Below are 16551 nucleotides of genomic sequence, written 5' to 3' on the forward strand. Positions count from 1 at the left end.
CTCCGCGAGACTAACAGTCATGTGTTTAGATAAGATGTAAAGGAGGGGGTGGGGGGTCAGGGTAAAGCAAGCTGAGGACAGGAGAAAGCCGTGGCATGATATGAATCTAAATGTTGTTATCACAAGAGGCGGTTTTGTAAAAGGGAAAAGGTGAACATTAAAAAAAGAAGAGGACATATTTCTGCCCCTATAAGGTATCACGTCTCTTGCGACCACCGGCATCCCTCTTATGCAGAGCATGACCTCATACAGTTCTCACTCTTTGCGCCACTCTGAGGCATCACGCCATCGCTATTATTATTACCAGACGACCAAAAGGCACGAAAGAGAAGGCAGTGGAGACGGTGGACGAGTACATGCACTGACCCTCCATGCACGCGCACACACACACACACACACACACACACACACACACACACACTAATTATACACTATATAATTTATTGTATGTAGGCTTAGCCGTTCTTTTATGCCAACAGGGTGAAATAAGTTTCACAGATTTAGGTTATTACGCAACTACATTTCCCATTTAAACTCCACGCACTGCAAAACAAAATGACACCTTATTTTCTCTCCACAAAAACTATTTAATGAACTACACAGGCTTAATTCACCAGCAGTTTTTCTTGAGCCAGAAAACCGGCTTATGAGCAGGACAGAAAGCACTGCCTTCAGAAAATGACATTTCCTTCTCATTATGAAGTCCTGTGCTGGAAAGAGGCGAACGACTGTTGAAGTGCTTCAGCAGACACAGTTTACACCTTCACAGTGACAGCTAATGCAACTGTCAAGGTGAAGCATTAGGAACCAGACACATCAGGGAATCATCTCAAGTAATAAACACAATTTTTTAACAGAGGGCATCCTGAACTATGAACCATTCTTTTGTGGATGTCTACAATATTTTATAACTTGTCTGCTTCCTTCATAATGTATTGCTTGTTCGTATGAATCTATTTTCGATGTTTTTAGTTCCTCCTTTTCAGGGTCAAACATCAAATGGCCGTTGGACTGTGTAAACATCCCACACAACAAAGGAAACAAGTCCAGGACTTTATCATTTTGTCCCCAACAAAGTCTTCAACGTTGTATTTTAAAAGTGAATGACAATGTTGTCAATACACCAGATCAGTGCAGCACAACTGAAAAATACTAATTTCCCAGACACAAAAACACACCAGGGACAGAGTGATAATACGGGCTATGATGTTGAAAGTACATTCCCGGTGGAGTAAAGTGCATCCTGTCATCACTAAAACTTTTTCAGCTTTTGTTTTTTTTGAGAATCTCAAAATCGTGAAAGTACGAGAGGCCGGCTATGTTTGGACGGTGACCTTGATGGGAGTTTACTTCGCTCTGTCCAGAGAAAAGGCTCAGCTGCCTTGCTTATTACATGTTAATCACCTTGCATGATGTAATGTTTATTCTTCTATGTAGCCTCATTAAGGGAGCAGCTGTTCAGAATATGGCAGGGTTAATAGAGGGTGATACGCAAGTAATGGGAGAACCAGATATACATCAACCATCCCTCTGATTCTGATTCAATAATTGAATTAATGATTAATCCCTTGTCTATTTCATAATGTTGCAGAGCGGGGATGCAAAAAGAAAAAAAGGGTGAGAGATGAGAGGCGTGTTCATTGACCCCCATCCCTCCCACCTCACCTCACCTCCGCCTCACCAGCGGATCTGATTTCCCCTGATGGCCCTGCTGGAGCATCCGTCAGGCTCCCTGTACATACTGTCACCACACACACACACACACACACACACACACACACACACACACACACACACACACACACACACAAACACTCACTTACCGGTACAAGCCTGACAAACACACATACATAAGCGCACAACAGCATGGACGCACCTGCACACACACACACACACACACACACACACACACACACACACACACACACACACACACACACACACACACACAAACACAAACACTCACTTACCGGTACAAGCCTGACAAACACACATACATAAGCACACAACAGCATGGACGCACCTGCACACACACACACACACACACACACACACACACACACACACACACGCTCATCCTGATAGTTATCTTCACTGCACCTGAGACAGTTTTAAGGTCAGGTGAAAGGGTCGCAGACTGCACACGGCAGATGGGACGATACCCCAGCAGTGCCCAGTCTGATCACCAGCCCTGTCAGAGTTGGTTCCCAATAGACGCTTTATTCTCTAAGTCAGCCGCCAACCAACCAGCTGCTTCCTGCCCCGGCCGATAAGCGTGGCCTGCTGATGACACCGGCCTGTTCCCACCAGACCAACCAGTAATGTGGTTACAGCGGCTCGCCCTCATTTACGTTGTCACTCTGTGTACATGTCCTGCAAACAGACGGATCACTCATAATGACGAGGCCTTGATGGACTCTTTCTCAAAGTGTCTTCTCCTCAGAGTGTAAACTTTGAAGTCTGTTCAACATGCACAACTTATCACTCCATCGGGCTGGAGGCGAGTATAGCGCGTTAGATTCAGTACTGCAGAGTCCCAGCGAGGCCCGGGTGGGATTGTTTTCCTCTGCAGACCAGGGTGACTGGAAGCCAGGAGACAGTTGATAGTGTGCATGCATATTGTAGCTCACTAGAGCAATTTAACTGGGCCAGCCAGGTTCATTTCCATTCTGCACATTCACCAGCCATCACTGCATCTGTAGTTACTGGCACATTCTCCATTCAGCTCCACAGAAAGAAAGAAAAGCCATTGTAAAGCCCACAGCCAATGGCCTGCCAAAGCACCCGTAGTGAAATGTTTATCATTGGAGATGAGCAAAGTGTTCATCATCATCATCATCATCATCATCATCATCATCATCATCATCCTGCGGGTCCACGCTCACCCGTCTGCAGGCAGCAGCTGCTGGTGTGTGTGTGTGTGTGTGTGTGTGTGTGTGTGTGTGTGTGTGTGTGTGTGTGTGTGTGTGTGTGTGTGTGTGTGTGTGTGTGTGTGTGTGTGTGTGTGTGTGTGTGCACCTACTGCACGGTACAATCACAGATACGTAACATGCATTGCAAACGGATACACTTGCAGACGCGGCGCTACAGTTGTGACAGCGTTGACAGACGCGGGGCCCTTACGTATCTGCTGATGATGTTCCGGAGCAGCGTGAAATCCATCCTTGAGACGCCTCCGGCCGCGACCCAAACTGTGGCAGAGACGTTTCAGCGGCTCCTCGGATCGTCGGGATCGCTACCTGACGTGGATCTTTCCACAAGTATCCATCGCTCACCACCGCCGTGTCTGTGATAGCGAGGGAGCAGCGCGCTCTCAGTCGGCTGTTCTGATTTTCATGGCATCCCCGAGAAGAGCCATGCAGAGGACCGAGCGATTACAACCACCCCGCGCGCACGCTGCTGGCTACATTTCAGGAGAAATGTCCCCGCACGCAGGCCGCCAGAAGTGTGGGTGGTCCTCGCTCGTGGAAGCAGTGTTACTCCGGCAGGACTCGGTCCTTCATGGAGGCTGTCTGCGTCCCGCTCTGTGTTGCAGCGGTGGCCCGTGATGTCGCGGCACCGTGAAACGTCCACAGCTCCCACTCCGTCAGATGACTGGGGTGCGCATGCGCACTGTGGGGTTTTCTTTTTTGTTTTGCCCCTCACCTCTCTTGGAGTAGCCCCACATCTGAATATGCACTGTGAAATAAATAATTACCCTCCACATGAAGAGATCAAAACACACAATCATGTGCAAAAAAAAGAAGAGCAAAACTACAGAAGCCACAACAATATCAAGTAATTCTCACTGCTTGGGATTTGAAAAACTTGGATTCATTTTAAATACTTACATGTTATTCAGAAGTAGCAAAGAGAGTAAAATACAAGTGAAACCCGCTATAAATGTAAGATACGGTTTAAAGCTCTAGCTGCCGAGCTGGAGTGATTATACATGTTGTATACAGTAAACTGCTGCTGGTTTAATTCGCTGTATATCAATGCAACATATTTCACATGCTGGTTTTTAAAATATTAATCTGAGAAGTAACTTGCAACTATTTCATAACATTATTTCCCTCTTAAATGCAGTGGAGTAGGCCTATGAAGTAGGTTAAAATATAAATAATTAAGTAAGGTACCATAGCATACTTAAGTACAATACTTAATTAATGTACTAATCTAGTGTGCTAAATTATGTTTTGCAGGTCTCACTATTTGACACAGTTGTTGTCTCACAATTCCCTATAGCATATATAACACATGTAACAGAATAACCTCTGGGTATATTTAGGAGACATTTCCCCATGCCCTAAATGCCAGACACTTTTTTCCACAACATACTCTGACGCACTCGCACACGCTCTCTCCAATGCATACACATTAAAGGAAAGTCACTGTAATATTTAATTACGATTGTAAAAGTCCTACACCACATGCTCAGCAGTGAGGTTGTATCTTCTTGTGTTGTATATTAATGTTCCTTGGTCTCACTTCCATAACCCTTTAAGCTAGTAACTAATTGCCTTATTAATGGTAAATTATGATTTACTAATGCTTTATTTATAAGCACAAATGTTGGTTTAAAAAAAAAAACCTTGCTGGTGTTAATAATACAGTTATAATCTACTAATATATGTTCATGTTACTCCAATTAAGCATCAAGTATGTGGTTTAAACTGTTAATACGTCATTAATAGGGCTTTAATCATCACTCTGCAGTTGTCAGGGTTCACTAGTGGTCAATTACGGGAGTTTGATCCAAATCGTCTCAGTCCCTTTCTAGAAATACAGTAAGTGCTGTAAGGGAGTTTCATAACCAAACAATGTTGTTATTAATTCATTGTAATAGATCTATAAAGAATTAGCATATGGTTTTATCATCTTTAATAAATCCATTTGTTACAATCTATAAACAATTATCAGAAAGTGATACCTGTTTCGTAGCCACACCTTTCTATGTGTGCTGTTTATGCATATTGATCAGAAGTTCTTTTGATTATGAGAAGGATGGAATCACACATGTAGCCTAACGGTGACTTGTGAACATCGAAATGACAAACAAACAAAATATCATCAATAAAAGGACTCAAGTTCAAAATCAAGTTAAAGACACAAAACAATCAACAAACATAAATAATAAGTTAAGAAAACACTGAAGTTAGAGCTCGGTTATGTATCAGAGTTCATGCTAACTGCAGCTACACAACAGCAACCGTGCCATTGTTGAGCCTGTTGTGACACAATGTGATTCACAAAACCTGTACTAAACCCAACTGCATGTATGAGCACAGAGAAAAACTCAAATAAGCATTCGTCTCCATTTGGGCGGGATCCTTTGGCTGCCGGGTGGCGAGGCGTGACGTCTGCCCCAGACGTTTCATTTGCGGAGTTATGACTTTCAATTAACGCAGTCACTATTAATAATAAATATCCAGCACTTTTAGCTCTGACCTACTATCGCTTGATGCTGTGTTTACCTCCCTCAAGACCCCGGGGCACTTAGTGCGTAATGATGAGTCTGCCTCAGTGGACAGATTACAGCATGCTCTTCGTTTATGGGCTGTGACAATTATGTCCATGTTATGTTTTATGTCATTGTCATGCAGTGGAAGATGGACAATAATAAAAGGGCACCAGCTGCGTGAGTTGGGGCACCAGCAAGCATGTAGGGCAGTCTCTGTTAAAGGCACTGCACTACATTTTCTCCACTGCAAAGGCACTATGGAGGGCACTTCGTCACATTTTCTCTACTGGAAGGGCCCCCTAGAGGGCACTTCATTATGTTTTATCTCTACAGAGGCATCCAAGATGGCACTTTTGCTCAAATCCCCCCCTTCTCCCCCACTGTTGTGAGTGCCTCTTGTTCTCTTTTTATCCATTGGTCACACCTACAGAAACCGCAATGGTAATCAAAAGTTTAAGATAGCTCATGCAGTGCCACCACAGCAGATATAAGAATACCATGATGCGCTATATATAATAAGAACACGAGAAACGCTGACTTTTTGGAATAAAAGCATATTGATATGGCTCACAATGATGAATTCACAGCAAATTACTTGTCCATCCTGGAAATGAACCATCAAGTTTGTAACTATTTCTCACCGTCTGAATTATGTATGTACATGTTCATGTACAGATCAACAAATTATCTGACTTTTCTTTTTTCCTCCGAGAGCAGCGGCCCTTCATTTTCAGATAAACAGGGCCGAAATTGCTGTTCAGTTTGAAGCATGGGTTGATGTTTCCACTGCTGTAGCTTTGATTATCACATAGCTGGCTGACGATTACTGTTCCATGTGAGTGGAGGAACTAGGTCATTGTTCGTGCCTTCCTTCTGTTTTCTGTGTGGGCGAGGGAGAGACATATGGGGCAGTGGGTTACTTTGCCATGAGTCCTGCGTGGGAAGAATCTGCCATCAGCATATCACATTAATAAGACATAGCAATGAGTGTGGTATTCAAGACATGTCAAATTACTTTAAATAGATATGTGTGCTGACATTCTCTGCAGACACAGAGGCAAAAATGACTGCAGATGGTGGTGGAACAGGGCAAAATGAGGCATGTTTGCATTGTAATCTTTAAAATGTGACATGTCAGGTTTTAGTGCTCATTATTGGTGCAGTAAAGAGTAAACCTCTACTGATCTGATTAACTGCAAGTTAATTTAAAAGATAACTATTATCATGTTCTTTTATTCAAACTACTGTATGCGACACTCAGGGATGTTGGGGCCAGGTCATATTATGCCAACATCCAAGTAATGGTGGGTTTCTAATGAAAGCTCCATGTATATTATGTTGTACACTGATTGTACTGAGAACTTGGGTACATATACACTGCACATAGGTGGGGGTGAATAGGGGCCCAACAACAACATTTAAAAATATATATATATAAAACTAAAAATTTGAGACATTAACAGATTTAATCAGCCAAAGTCTATACGCTGACGTGTTGTTTATTGGCTGAAACCTTAGACTGCTTACCAGTGATGTTTCTTTCAGTGCTGAGTTTTAGTATAATTTTTTCCACACATACTTTAATCATTCCAGCTCTTGTTGCAGCGCAAGCAGCTGACTCTGTACTTTTGTTAGCACAAACAATGGATCCTATTATGCTGTACATCTGAATTTATTCCTGTATAAGAATAACAAATATGGGATGGGAAGAGGTTTGTGAGGAACAACTGCAGTTTGGATAAGCAGATATTTCTTCAAATCCCAAAAGGGATGAAGTGTAGAAAGCCTTGAGTACACAGAGTTGACTACAGTAGATTTTAAACAGAGCTTCATCTCCCCAGCTTGTAAACAGGATTCATGTACAGAAATGTCATATTTGTGAAAACTGTCCATACCTTATTGGTAACAATATTATATATAACTAAATCTAAAAGGAGATGTTATTGTTACTAATATTATTACTATTATTATTTGAGCTGTAGTCGATGTTGAAGATATCCACAAGGATCTGAATGGACTTAAGACTCAAGTGGATTTTATTCATTTGCATCATGCACTTTATAAGTGAATTGAAATGCTTATCACAGGTCAGGGTAATAGTGTATTATTTAGAAAAATGAAGACCTTACTTGATGGCTGTTCATGTGCAACAGAAAAGCAAACCTAAGTATGTGGTGCCATCTAGTGGCTGTTAATGAAAAACACATTAGGTGCCTTTTAAATGCACCATGCATCTGCTCCATGGCCCTGTTGGTGTAGATTCAGGTAATTTGGCAGCTAATTAAATGCGTTGATTAGTTGTAATTGGAGTACCGTTAAATCAGGAGTTTACCCCGTATCATGGGGGAACAAATTAACAGAAGGTGACAATTAGGCCTATAGTGTTTTGCCTACTGTTTATTAATTGATGAAGCTTCAACAGATTTGTTGTTTCTTGGCTGAAAGAGTTTTTGAGTGTGTTCGCTGATTGCTTGATTGACCTTAGTTGATGAATGAATGAATGTGCATTTGAGTGAACCAGCTTTACCGGTTCATGTGTGACCTCTCGACTCGTGTCAGAGGTTGCTCAACGAATCTAACGCAGTTTGAGAGACTGAGATTGTGTGAGTAAGCATTGCACACGCTGCAGGACGCCGGTCCCTCTCTGAGCAAATATAATAGGTGTGTTTTTGTCTCTGGCGGTGCTGATTTGTGTCACATGCCTTCTCTCTCCATGCCCAGTTTGGGTGCCAAGAGAGGGGCTTAAACCTGCGTCTGGAGATGGGAGCTGGGGAGATCCCAGGGAGCGGATGCTTGGCACCGTGAAATAGGATTTAGGGAGGACCGAAGCAATGAAGCGAGAGGGAGAGGAGCAACTGCCAAGTCCTCTCTACGGATTTGATGCCCCCCTCCTCACCCCTTCAACATATTCAGCTTGTGCACACACACACACACACACACACACACACACACACACACACACACACACACACACACACACACACACACACACACACACACACACTTGCATATAGGGAGAGGGGGATTGTGGATGGAGAGGGAGAGAAAAGCAAAGCAAAGAGGGGAGTATGCGAAGAAAAACAATGTTTGGAGCAATAACAGAGTGCAGTCAGAGAGACAGTGACCTGAACATGTGTTCCTCACCGTAATCAACTCATACAACTCACTAATCCTGCCAGGGCTTTTACCAGGTGCCCTGGTTATACTCTGTGCTTATGGTTTCCTGCATGCACGTTGGAGATCATCCTCTATAAGTGACAGTCAGAGGTTGAGAAGCAGTTGGGAGGAAGGGGGGGGGGGGGGGGGGGGGGGGGAATAGAGGGGCGGGACTACTCACATGGCTGTCACAGGGTGTGATTGATTTTCCGCCCCCTGTTATCAAGGCCAGCAGCCACCAGGACCCCTAATACCCCCCTGTCTGACACACGCACACACTATCAGCAGCTCAATACCCCGAAAATAGGCCTATCAAGTGTCATCTGTCTTTCTCTCTCTCACGTGGTCAAAACAAATATCTAATCAGCATAGTTGGCTCTGTCTGTACGGAGCAGAGAGAGTGGAAGAAAGGGAAAACATAGTTGGCTCGGTTCGCCAGTAGCTGACAGAGCACAAGAAAGGGAAAACAAAATCAGATACGAAGCCGAGCCCAGATGATTGAGGAGCTGAGATGATTCAGAAAAGCAAGATGGATGTATCTAAGTGGATTCCTTTGGGCATTTCTATTTCAGATCACATCTTTCTGTTTATCTCTGTGCTGAATTCTGATCGGAGGAAAGCATAAAACCCCAAAGTTGATAGCTTCTGAGCTCGACTGCTGTAAATGATGTTCAAAGCAGGAAAATCAGCACAGTGTGGTGACAAAAATGTCAAGGCAAAACAGCTCTTTCCCTCACACTTCCTCTCTCTGCCTACCTTTACCTCTCTACCCTTTTCTTGCCTCTTGTTCCATGCCCTCTCCAACCCCCTCTTAAATGATTTCTTCTCTATTTTTTTTCTTCCATTTTCCACAAAGGACTTGTGCACTTTTGCCATTACTCATATTATTGCTGGTGGCTGCAAACCGAGTCTTGGCTCCATTCCTCAGGGGTAATTGGAAACTGCAGGTGTGAGAGGGCACATTAGCATACACAAGCCTTGCACAGCATACTGCTTCAGCCCTAATGGCAGCAAGAAAAATATATCTATCACGCTAATGCCGAAGAGATGGATGCATACTGTAGTTACACCACTGAGAATAGTCATAAAATGTGATATCCTGTGGTGTTAAGTGAGCTTGTGCACTCTTTCCCCTCTGTCTCTGTATGTTTGTGTGTGTACCTGAGACAGAGAGAAGAGGAGAGCGAGACAAAGTGAGCATGACGTCTGTTAATATAAAGAAAATGCACTCATGGATCACATGCCATAAGTGGAGTTTGTTTTGCTCAGGCCAGTTCTGATCTTAAAATGTGTCAAAATAAATGAGTCGTGTTGGTTGAATTGAGCAGAAGTCTCATTCCGAGCTGTTTTACTGCACATCAGGCAACTGAGTTTTACACCTGTGATGCAAGTTGATCTGTGATAAAAGGTGTTGGAAAGAATGACGTCCCCCAGTGAGACAAGATCAACTTTAAGTTGCAGGTCTGCTGATAGTGTAATGAAATATGCCAACAATCTTATCTTTAGCAAATGAAAGGGAGACGGAAAAAAAGACTGCCCATGATGTTAAATGGGATGTTAATTATAGTTTTCTTATAGTTTTTGGCATTTCTAAATCAGAATTTTTTATTAAGTCATCATTTAGTTGCACACATTTGTCACAACATTAGTCTACAAAATGATTATGTTCTCATTGCAGAAACTCTAATAAGTAGCACTGAGTGGGGATACATACGCATGTGTCTCAACTTTGACATCACATGGAGTAAATCTCTAATCTATGTTTCTTTATGAGACATCAGGTTGATTGGGTTACTGCTTCTTCATTGGCAAGACACAACTAAAAGCTATGATTCAGGCAAAGCTTACTTTAAAGAAAATGAAAAACAGAATAATTACTAATCATGTCCATTTGCACTAAATTAAGAGAATTATTATTGTTGACTACTACTTTTTCCGGGAAAATGCAAATTAAATCAAATCAAAAAATATACCATTGAGGCAGAGTCATTACCTCAGCGGCCAGGGTCCTGGTCCACGTCGTCCCCTCTCCGCCCTGCCTTTCCTGTCTCTCTCTCTTATTATCAAAAAAATCTGAAAATGTAAAAAACAAACACATGTTAGTCATAGTGGTGCTACCTGTTTGTCATTTTTTTAATACAGTATCTATAAAAGCAGAGACCAGGGAATTATTTAACTATGATACTCTTCAATTACCCACAGCCTTCAGTTCAACAATAAATGAATACATCACATTCAATTTTCATTAGTGTATAATCACTTGCAATTAATTCATAATTAATTGTTGTATTTTTGGCATCTTAGAATGAGTAATTGATATCTACACAGGGAGTGGGTCCTCTTCATAGTCAGCCATGTTGCTCCGCCATGTTTCTACAGTAGTCCAGAATGGAAAAACCAAACACTGGCGAGAGTCTTTTTTAACATTACTTAAAGGCCACCGTAGTTTTTAACATGCTTGGAATGGGAGGGATGAGCGGAGGGGTATTCAGTTGGTTGCAATCTGAAACCGCTCCGCTATATCCTACACACAGCTCCTTTAATTGTTGCAGAACACTATTGTGAACACTGTGGACCATATCTCTGGCAGTAAAGGTGCGATGTGTAATGCCACCTGAACAGGGGGCAGCATTTCACCTCTCTTACTGGGTCATACACTGTTATAAAAAGAAAAAGCCAATAACATGTTAACAGCAAACTACTAAAACTCGTCATGTGCGCATGTTTACATTAACTATCTGTGTGTTTGTTCCACTTACCAGGGGCTGTTCAGTCCATTTACATGATGGTGTTTTCAGACCCAACCGTTCTGGGCAGCTCCTACCAGAACTACATACCGTCAGGGGCAAGTTAGCATTCGCACCCCCAATAAGAAAGCGGAGGTGATGTAAGCCGGTGAGCGGCCCTCACATCCAGCGGGTAGATTGGTAGTTCACTGCATTCGCTTCAAGCTAATTATTAGTATTAGTAGCTTTTGTTAGGATTATATAAGAATAAAATAGCGCAAACACAGCCATCACAAAAGTACGGCTTTTATTTCAATTTATTTCAGCCGTTGTGCTACAGGGTTAGCTCGCTCAGCAGCGACTCCCTCTCGCTTTGGGGCTCACTGGATGTGTTCACTTCTAGACTTTACTATCGGCCCATTTCTCTGTAATTTCATACATTTTGGGGGTGTTTTATGATGTTGATGTCCTCTTGTGCTTGGAGAGTAACTACTCTGATATAGAAGCTATAAAAAATAAATAATCGTCCCCTCCAAATAGCATTCTAATCCAATCAACAAACTATCAAAACCCACAGACTATGGTATACAGGCCACTTCACAGCAGCCATTTTGACATGTCATAGCAGGGTAAACACAGGTGTAACGTAATTGATGACATTATTTGGCCCCATTTTATTTAACATGCCAACCTATATGTAACAGGGTCAAAATGAATGTCATTAATTACACCTGTGTTAACTTTGCATGTCAAAATGGCTGCTGTGAAAAGAGCCTAATATTGACGCACTCAACTTCTTTGTTCTCTGGACTGAGGGAGGACTGGACGCTACAGTGACTCACTATCGCCTCTCGAGGTACAAGTGCTATTGCAAGACAGGGTGGGCCGGGGCTAGCTGGTTAGCATGCTAATTTCAGGAGATATCTCTGCAAAAGAACACGTAGACGTCTTTCACGTAACGTCACAACACTCACTGTAACCTCTTCACATATTTTGAATGTAGAGCAATAATTCTGTCTATATCTTACACATTGCACCTTTAATCAGCTTTACTATAGCCCCGTTCACACAGCCCAATCAAGGTGGGACTGCAATCTAATCAGCCTATAAGAGGAATCTATCATGAGCATCAAACCACCATCACAATCGTTTCACCCGTGTGTTTATGCCTTGAGTGACAGGAATACAAGAACAGCAGGAGTGTCACATTTTTGACTATTTTCATGAAATCCAAATTGTCCCAAGTAATCACAGGTATATCTGGATATAAAGAGTGCCACTGGGGCTCACTTTGCCAGCAAAAAAAGAAAAGCAGGGCAACCAATTTCTTCTAAGGAGGTGAAATAATGACCCATTTGGACCCCCCACAGTGTGAGCATGGGGTGTGCACCCCTCCAACTTGCTAACCATAGTCTTTTGTTATTTCCATATCCACACACACACACACACACACACACACACACACACACACACACACACACACACACACACACACACACACACACTTACAGGGTCTTTCTTTGTCCTGCCTGAAGTCTGCAGTTTTTCTTGACAACAGAACAGTGCTGAGAAAGCTTGTTAAACAGTGACATCCATTGACTCCCAGACTGAGGACCTCTCTCTACAGTTAGGGCTTCATGGGAGCGAACCAGCCATCACTCCACTTCTTCAGAAAAGCTCTAGTCACCTCACAGAGCATGCATGTGCACTGATAAATAAGCACAGGTTAGAGGGCAAGAGAAGAAGAGGAGAAAAGGGAGAACGCTCTGCTCATATAGTACTGACATGAAACCAGCATGACTTTCCTATTTGCTTTTACATTGATAATGAATAAGGATTTACACATATATACATTAAAACAAGGAGCCAGAGTAAATTTGAACATGGCATTATTGGCATTCAGTGCCCAGTGAGAAAGAAATGGTTCTGCTGTGTATAATTGCATACTTAATGCTAAGCCACGGGTAACTGCCATGCTGTCCTCCTCGTTACAGTATTTAAATACATTGCTATGGATTCTGCTTTAATAAAGAAAGTATAATCTGCATGAATTCAAATGAATTTTGTGGAACTTATGTGGTTGTGTAAAAAAAGCTACATGTCCTTGACTCCAGCGGTTCATCTTTCTCCACATACAATGCAATGTATGTATTTTTAGTTGCATTTATACATTCAGTGTATCTAGGCTTTCAGAATAGAATGGACTGTCGTTGCTCGTTGGATTTAATAAGACTGACCTAAACTTTGCACGCTGTGTTTCACTGTACATTAGTTGGTAATGCATGTTCTTAGTGGACTTTTTAAAACACATCATGAATTACAAAAAGAGAAAAGGAAAATAAATTACTGCAACTTAATAAAACAGCTGTCCCTGTCTTAACGCTGCTGCTGTTTCTGATATATATTTTTATATTTTTATCCAGATCACAGTATTACAGCTAAACTCACTCTCAACTGACTGACTGGTCTTAACACAGGGGAAACTATTAAATAATAGGAAGGCTAGTACAGGTGATTGCATTTCAAAAGTTATTACATGAGATATCTATTATTGTATAATATTGCAAAATACAGGAGAGGCTCTTATATTGTTTCAGCTACAAGAAACAGTCTGTCGAATGTACTCAGCCATAGTTATAATGTACAATATCTAAATTGCAGAAACAAACAATAATTTGTTCTACAGCTACAAGTTTTTTATTTGACTTTAAATCACTTTCAAATAAAGACACATATATGTAGTAGGATGTATTAGAATATTTATTTATATTATCTCTTATTTATAAAATGTTTTTGTCTTCAACTTTTTTTTTTTACAGGTGTCTAGTCCAAGTGAATGTGAAGCTTCATGGTATCACTTGTTTTTCTTTTCCCTGTGGGAATGGTCAGACATTACCAAAGTGTGCAACAGTATCTCACACACATTTTCCAACCATACAGCTAAAACAGCAGATGTTGTCGTTGGAAATGATAAGCAGCTGCAAGTTTCTGTTTCAGAACTGTGCAGTGCTTTGACCAAAGTTTGGAGGTGTTTCTTATTAATTAATGTACGAGACAAAAAGAGACAAAAAGAGACAAAAATACAGGTGAGGTGCTGCTTTATGTCTGCAGTTATTGGCAGATATAGAGTTAAACGGTGGTACATGAACAACCAGTGTCAGAGTTTGTGTAGTCTTGTGTGTGTGTGTGTGTGTGCGTCTGTGCGTGTCTGTTTGCATGCGCATGTATTCGTGTGCGTTTTGTTTTCCTTGCAGGAGGTCAGAACACTACTGTGCTGACTGACTGTGAAGGATTATTATGGGATTAGGGGTGTCTCGGTTACCACGGTGAGATGATAATCACAGAGGCCGTTCTCTGATCTCGACAGTGATAGCAGCGTCAATCAAACTGGAGACACTCAGAGATGAGAGGGAACACTGCTGGGAGCGTGAACACGTGTGTGATGTTGTTCCCGTACCAGGCTTTACATGTTGTGCTCATGTGTTGATATTTTGTGTGGAACAGATGTCAAGTAGGGGGAGAGGGTAGGGGGGGATTTTTTTTTCTTCATCTCGCCAGCAGATAAGTGAATTTATGTTTTATGGAAATAAAATATGGCCCTCACCTCCCTCCCTCCGTGCCTCCAGATGGTCCCTGTGGAGAGAGGGTGATTATCTGGCCCATCTGAGCCAGGGAACCTGAGAGTGTTGATGTTGGGTGGGCAGTGCAGTGCCACGCCAAGCCTCCTGTCCCCAGGAGCCTGAACACGATCCCCTTTACCTGCCCCCTGTCTCTGGTCCCCTCCTCCCTCCTCCACCCCTCCACCGGCTAGACTTACTGCGACTCCCCCCTCCTCCCCCTGTCTCCACCCTGGGATAGACTTTCTTCCACCTGACAAGGCTTGGCCTGGATTACTGGAATACCTGGACAGGTAAGTCTACTGAGGAAGGTGTCAAGTGCATGCATGTGTTTGCATGAGGCAGAGCAGGAGAGAAGGAACGAAAGAGTTAGTGATGCTTAGCAACCTATCAGGAGCAAAACAGCAACATGGTTGCTGGGAACTTGGCAGGGCACTGTGTTCCAAAGTCCTCTTTAGTAATCCCATGAATAAATAACCAGGGGTCGCCAGCTCTGCTAATAAAGTCTTCCTCGTTTTGATTTTCAATCTACTCTCCTCTCCTTTCTCTCCCCTTCTCCCTCCATCTTTCTCGTCCTCTTGCTAATTAGGCCAGGTCTTGGGTTTCCCTGTCATGTGTGATATGAGTTTATCAGAGCTGCCTGTCAGGCTGCAGGGTTTAGAGAACGTTGTTGTTGGACCGGCCTGCAGCCGGAGCCACGGCACAAACTAGCTGATGGATCAGAACTAGGGAAAAAATCCTATCACTAAAGGCTCAGCCAAAGATTAAGAATTAATTTCAGTGAACAAGTACCAAAAACCTATTATTTAATTTCAAACGTGCTTCAGGTCATCTCACGCAGTGCTTGATGTGACATTAAAGAAAGACACAAATCCATCTGAGGACTTTTTGTGTTTGAGGACTTGTCTAACAAATAAGGGGGCTCCTTGTGTTCACTGTATTTTATCCCTGAAAGGATTTTTATAATTTTTTCTATTATATATTATTCTTTCTTTCTGAAGCACTTAGTATTCAAATTTGGCAATTTCCAGTTGGTCAAAGAAATGTGAATAAGATGACGGTCTTATCATTACTTGAACGTCACTTTCTTTCTGTTCTTATTTGTCGGTTTTATTCTCCAATCTCAGAGAGATTTAGATGAATATATATTTGAGAATTCTGCCTTTATGAAGGAATGCAAAATACATTTATTCTCAACTATTTAGTTTCTTCTTGGAGCATATTTAAAAAAAATATATATATATATATTTAGTTTGGTCTCATGTTTTAAGTAATGTAACGTCTCAAGTAGCTAATAGCTTGTGACAGATAATTATCATTAATAGACTGAGCTGATGTCATTATAACCACTGATACCAATATTCAAACTGAGGAAGCCCTTGACTGAAATATCTGTATTTTAGTAGATTGTTGCTGTTGATCCAATAAAAGATATGTGTGTTTATTTATTTTTTATTGGATTTATTTTTCTTCCCAAATCTGGAAATAATAAGGTTCTTTGAAAAAATTCAGTTATTTAGAAAAAATACAAAATTCACATTAGTAATTAAAGTCATAATGTCATACAACCTAAATTACAATTATATTTGTGACGAAACACGTAATTGTT

The 16551-nt window shown here is 41.9% G+C and overlaps 1 protein-coding gene across 1 annotated transcript in view; it reads right to left on the minus strand.

The window, feature by feature from the left end:
• LOC306747683 (phospholipid-transporting ATPase IH-like) overlaps positions 1–3162 on the minus strand; it is a gene marked incomplete at both ends in the record, with an annotated part of 28575 nt that extends 25413 nt beyond the window's left edge. The window contains one exon of the mRNA XM_079230765.1: positions 3124–3162. Coding sequence (XP_079086891.1) covers positions 3124–3162 — 39 coding nt within the window. The remainder of the gene's footprint in view (positions 1–3123) is intronic.
• Between the last annotated feature and the right edge of the window lie 13389 nt (positions 3163–16551).

The sequence above is a fragment of the Taurulus bubalis genome (genome assembly GCF_910589615.1).
Source record: "Taurulus bubalis genome assembly, chromosome: 15".
Taxonomy (NCBI): domain Eukaryota; kingdom Metazoa; phylum Chordata; class Actinopteri; order Perciformes; family Cottidae; genus Taurulus; species Taurulus bubalis.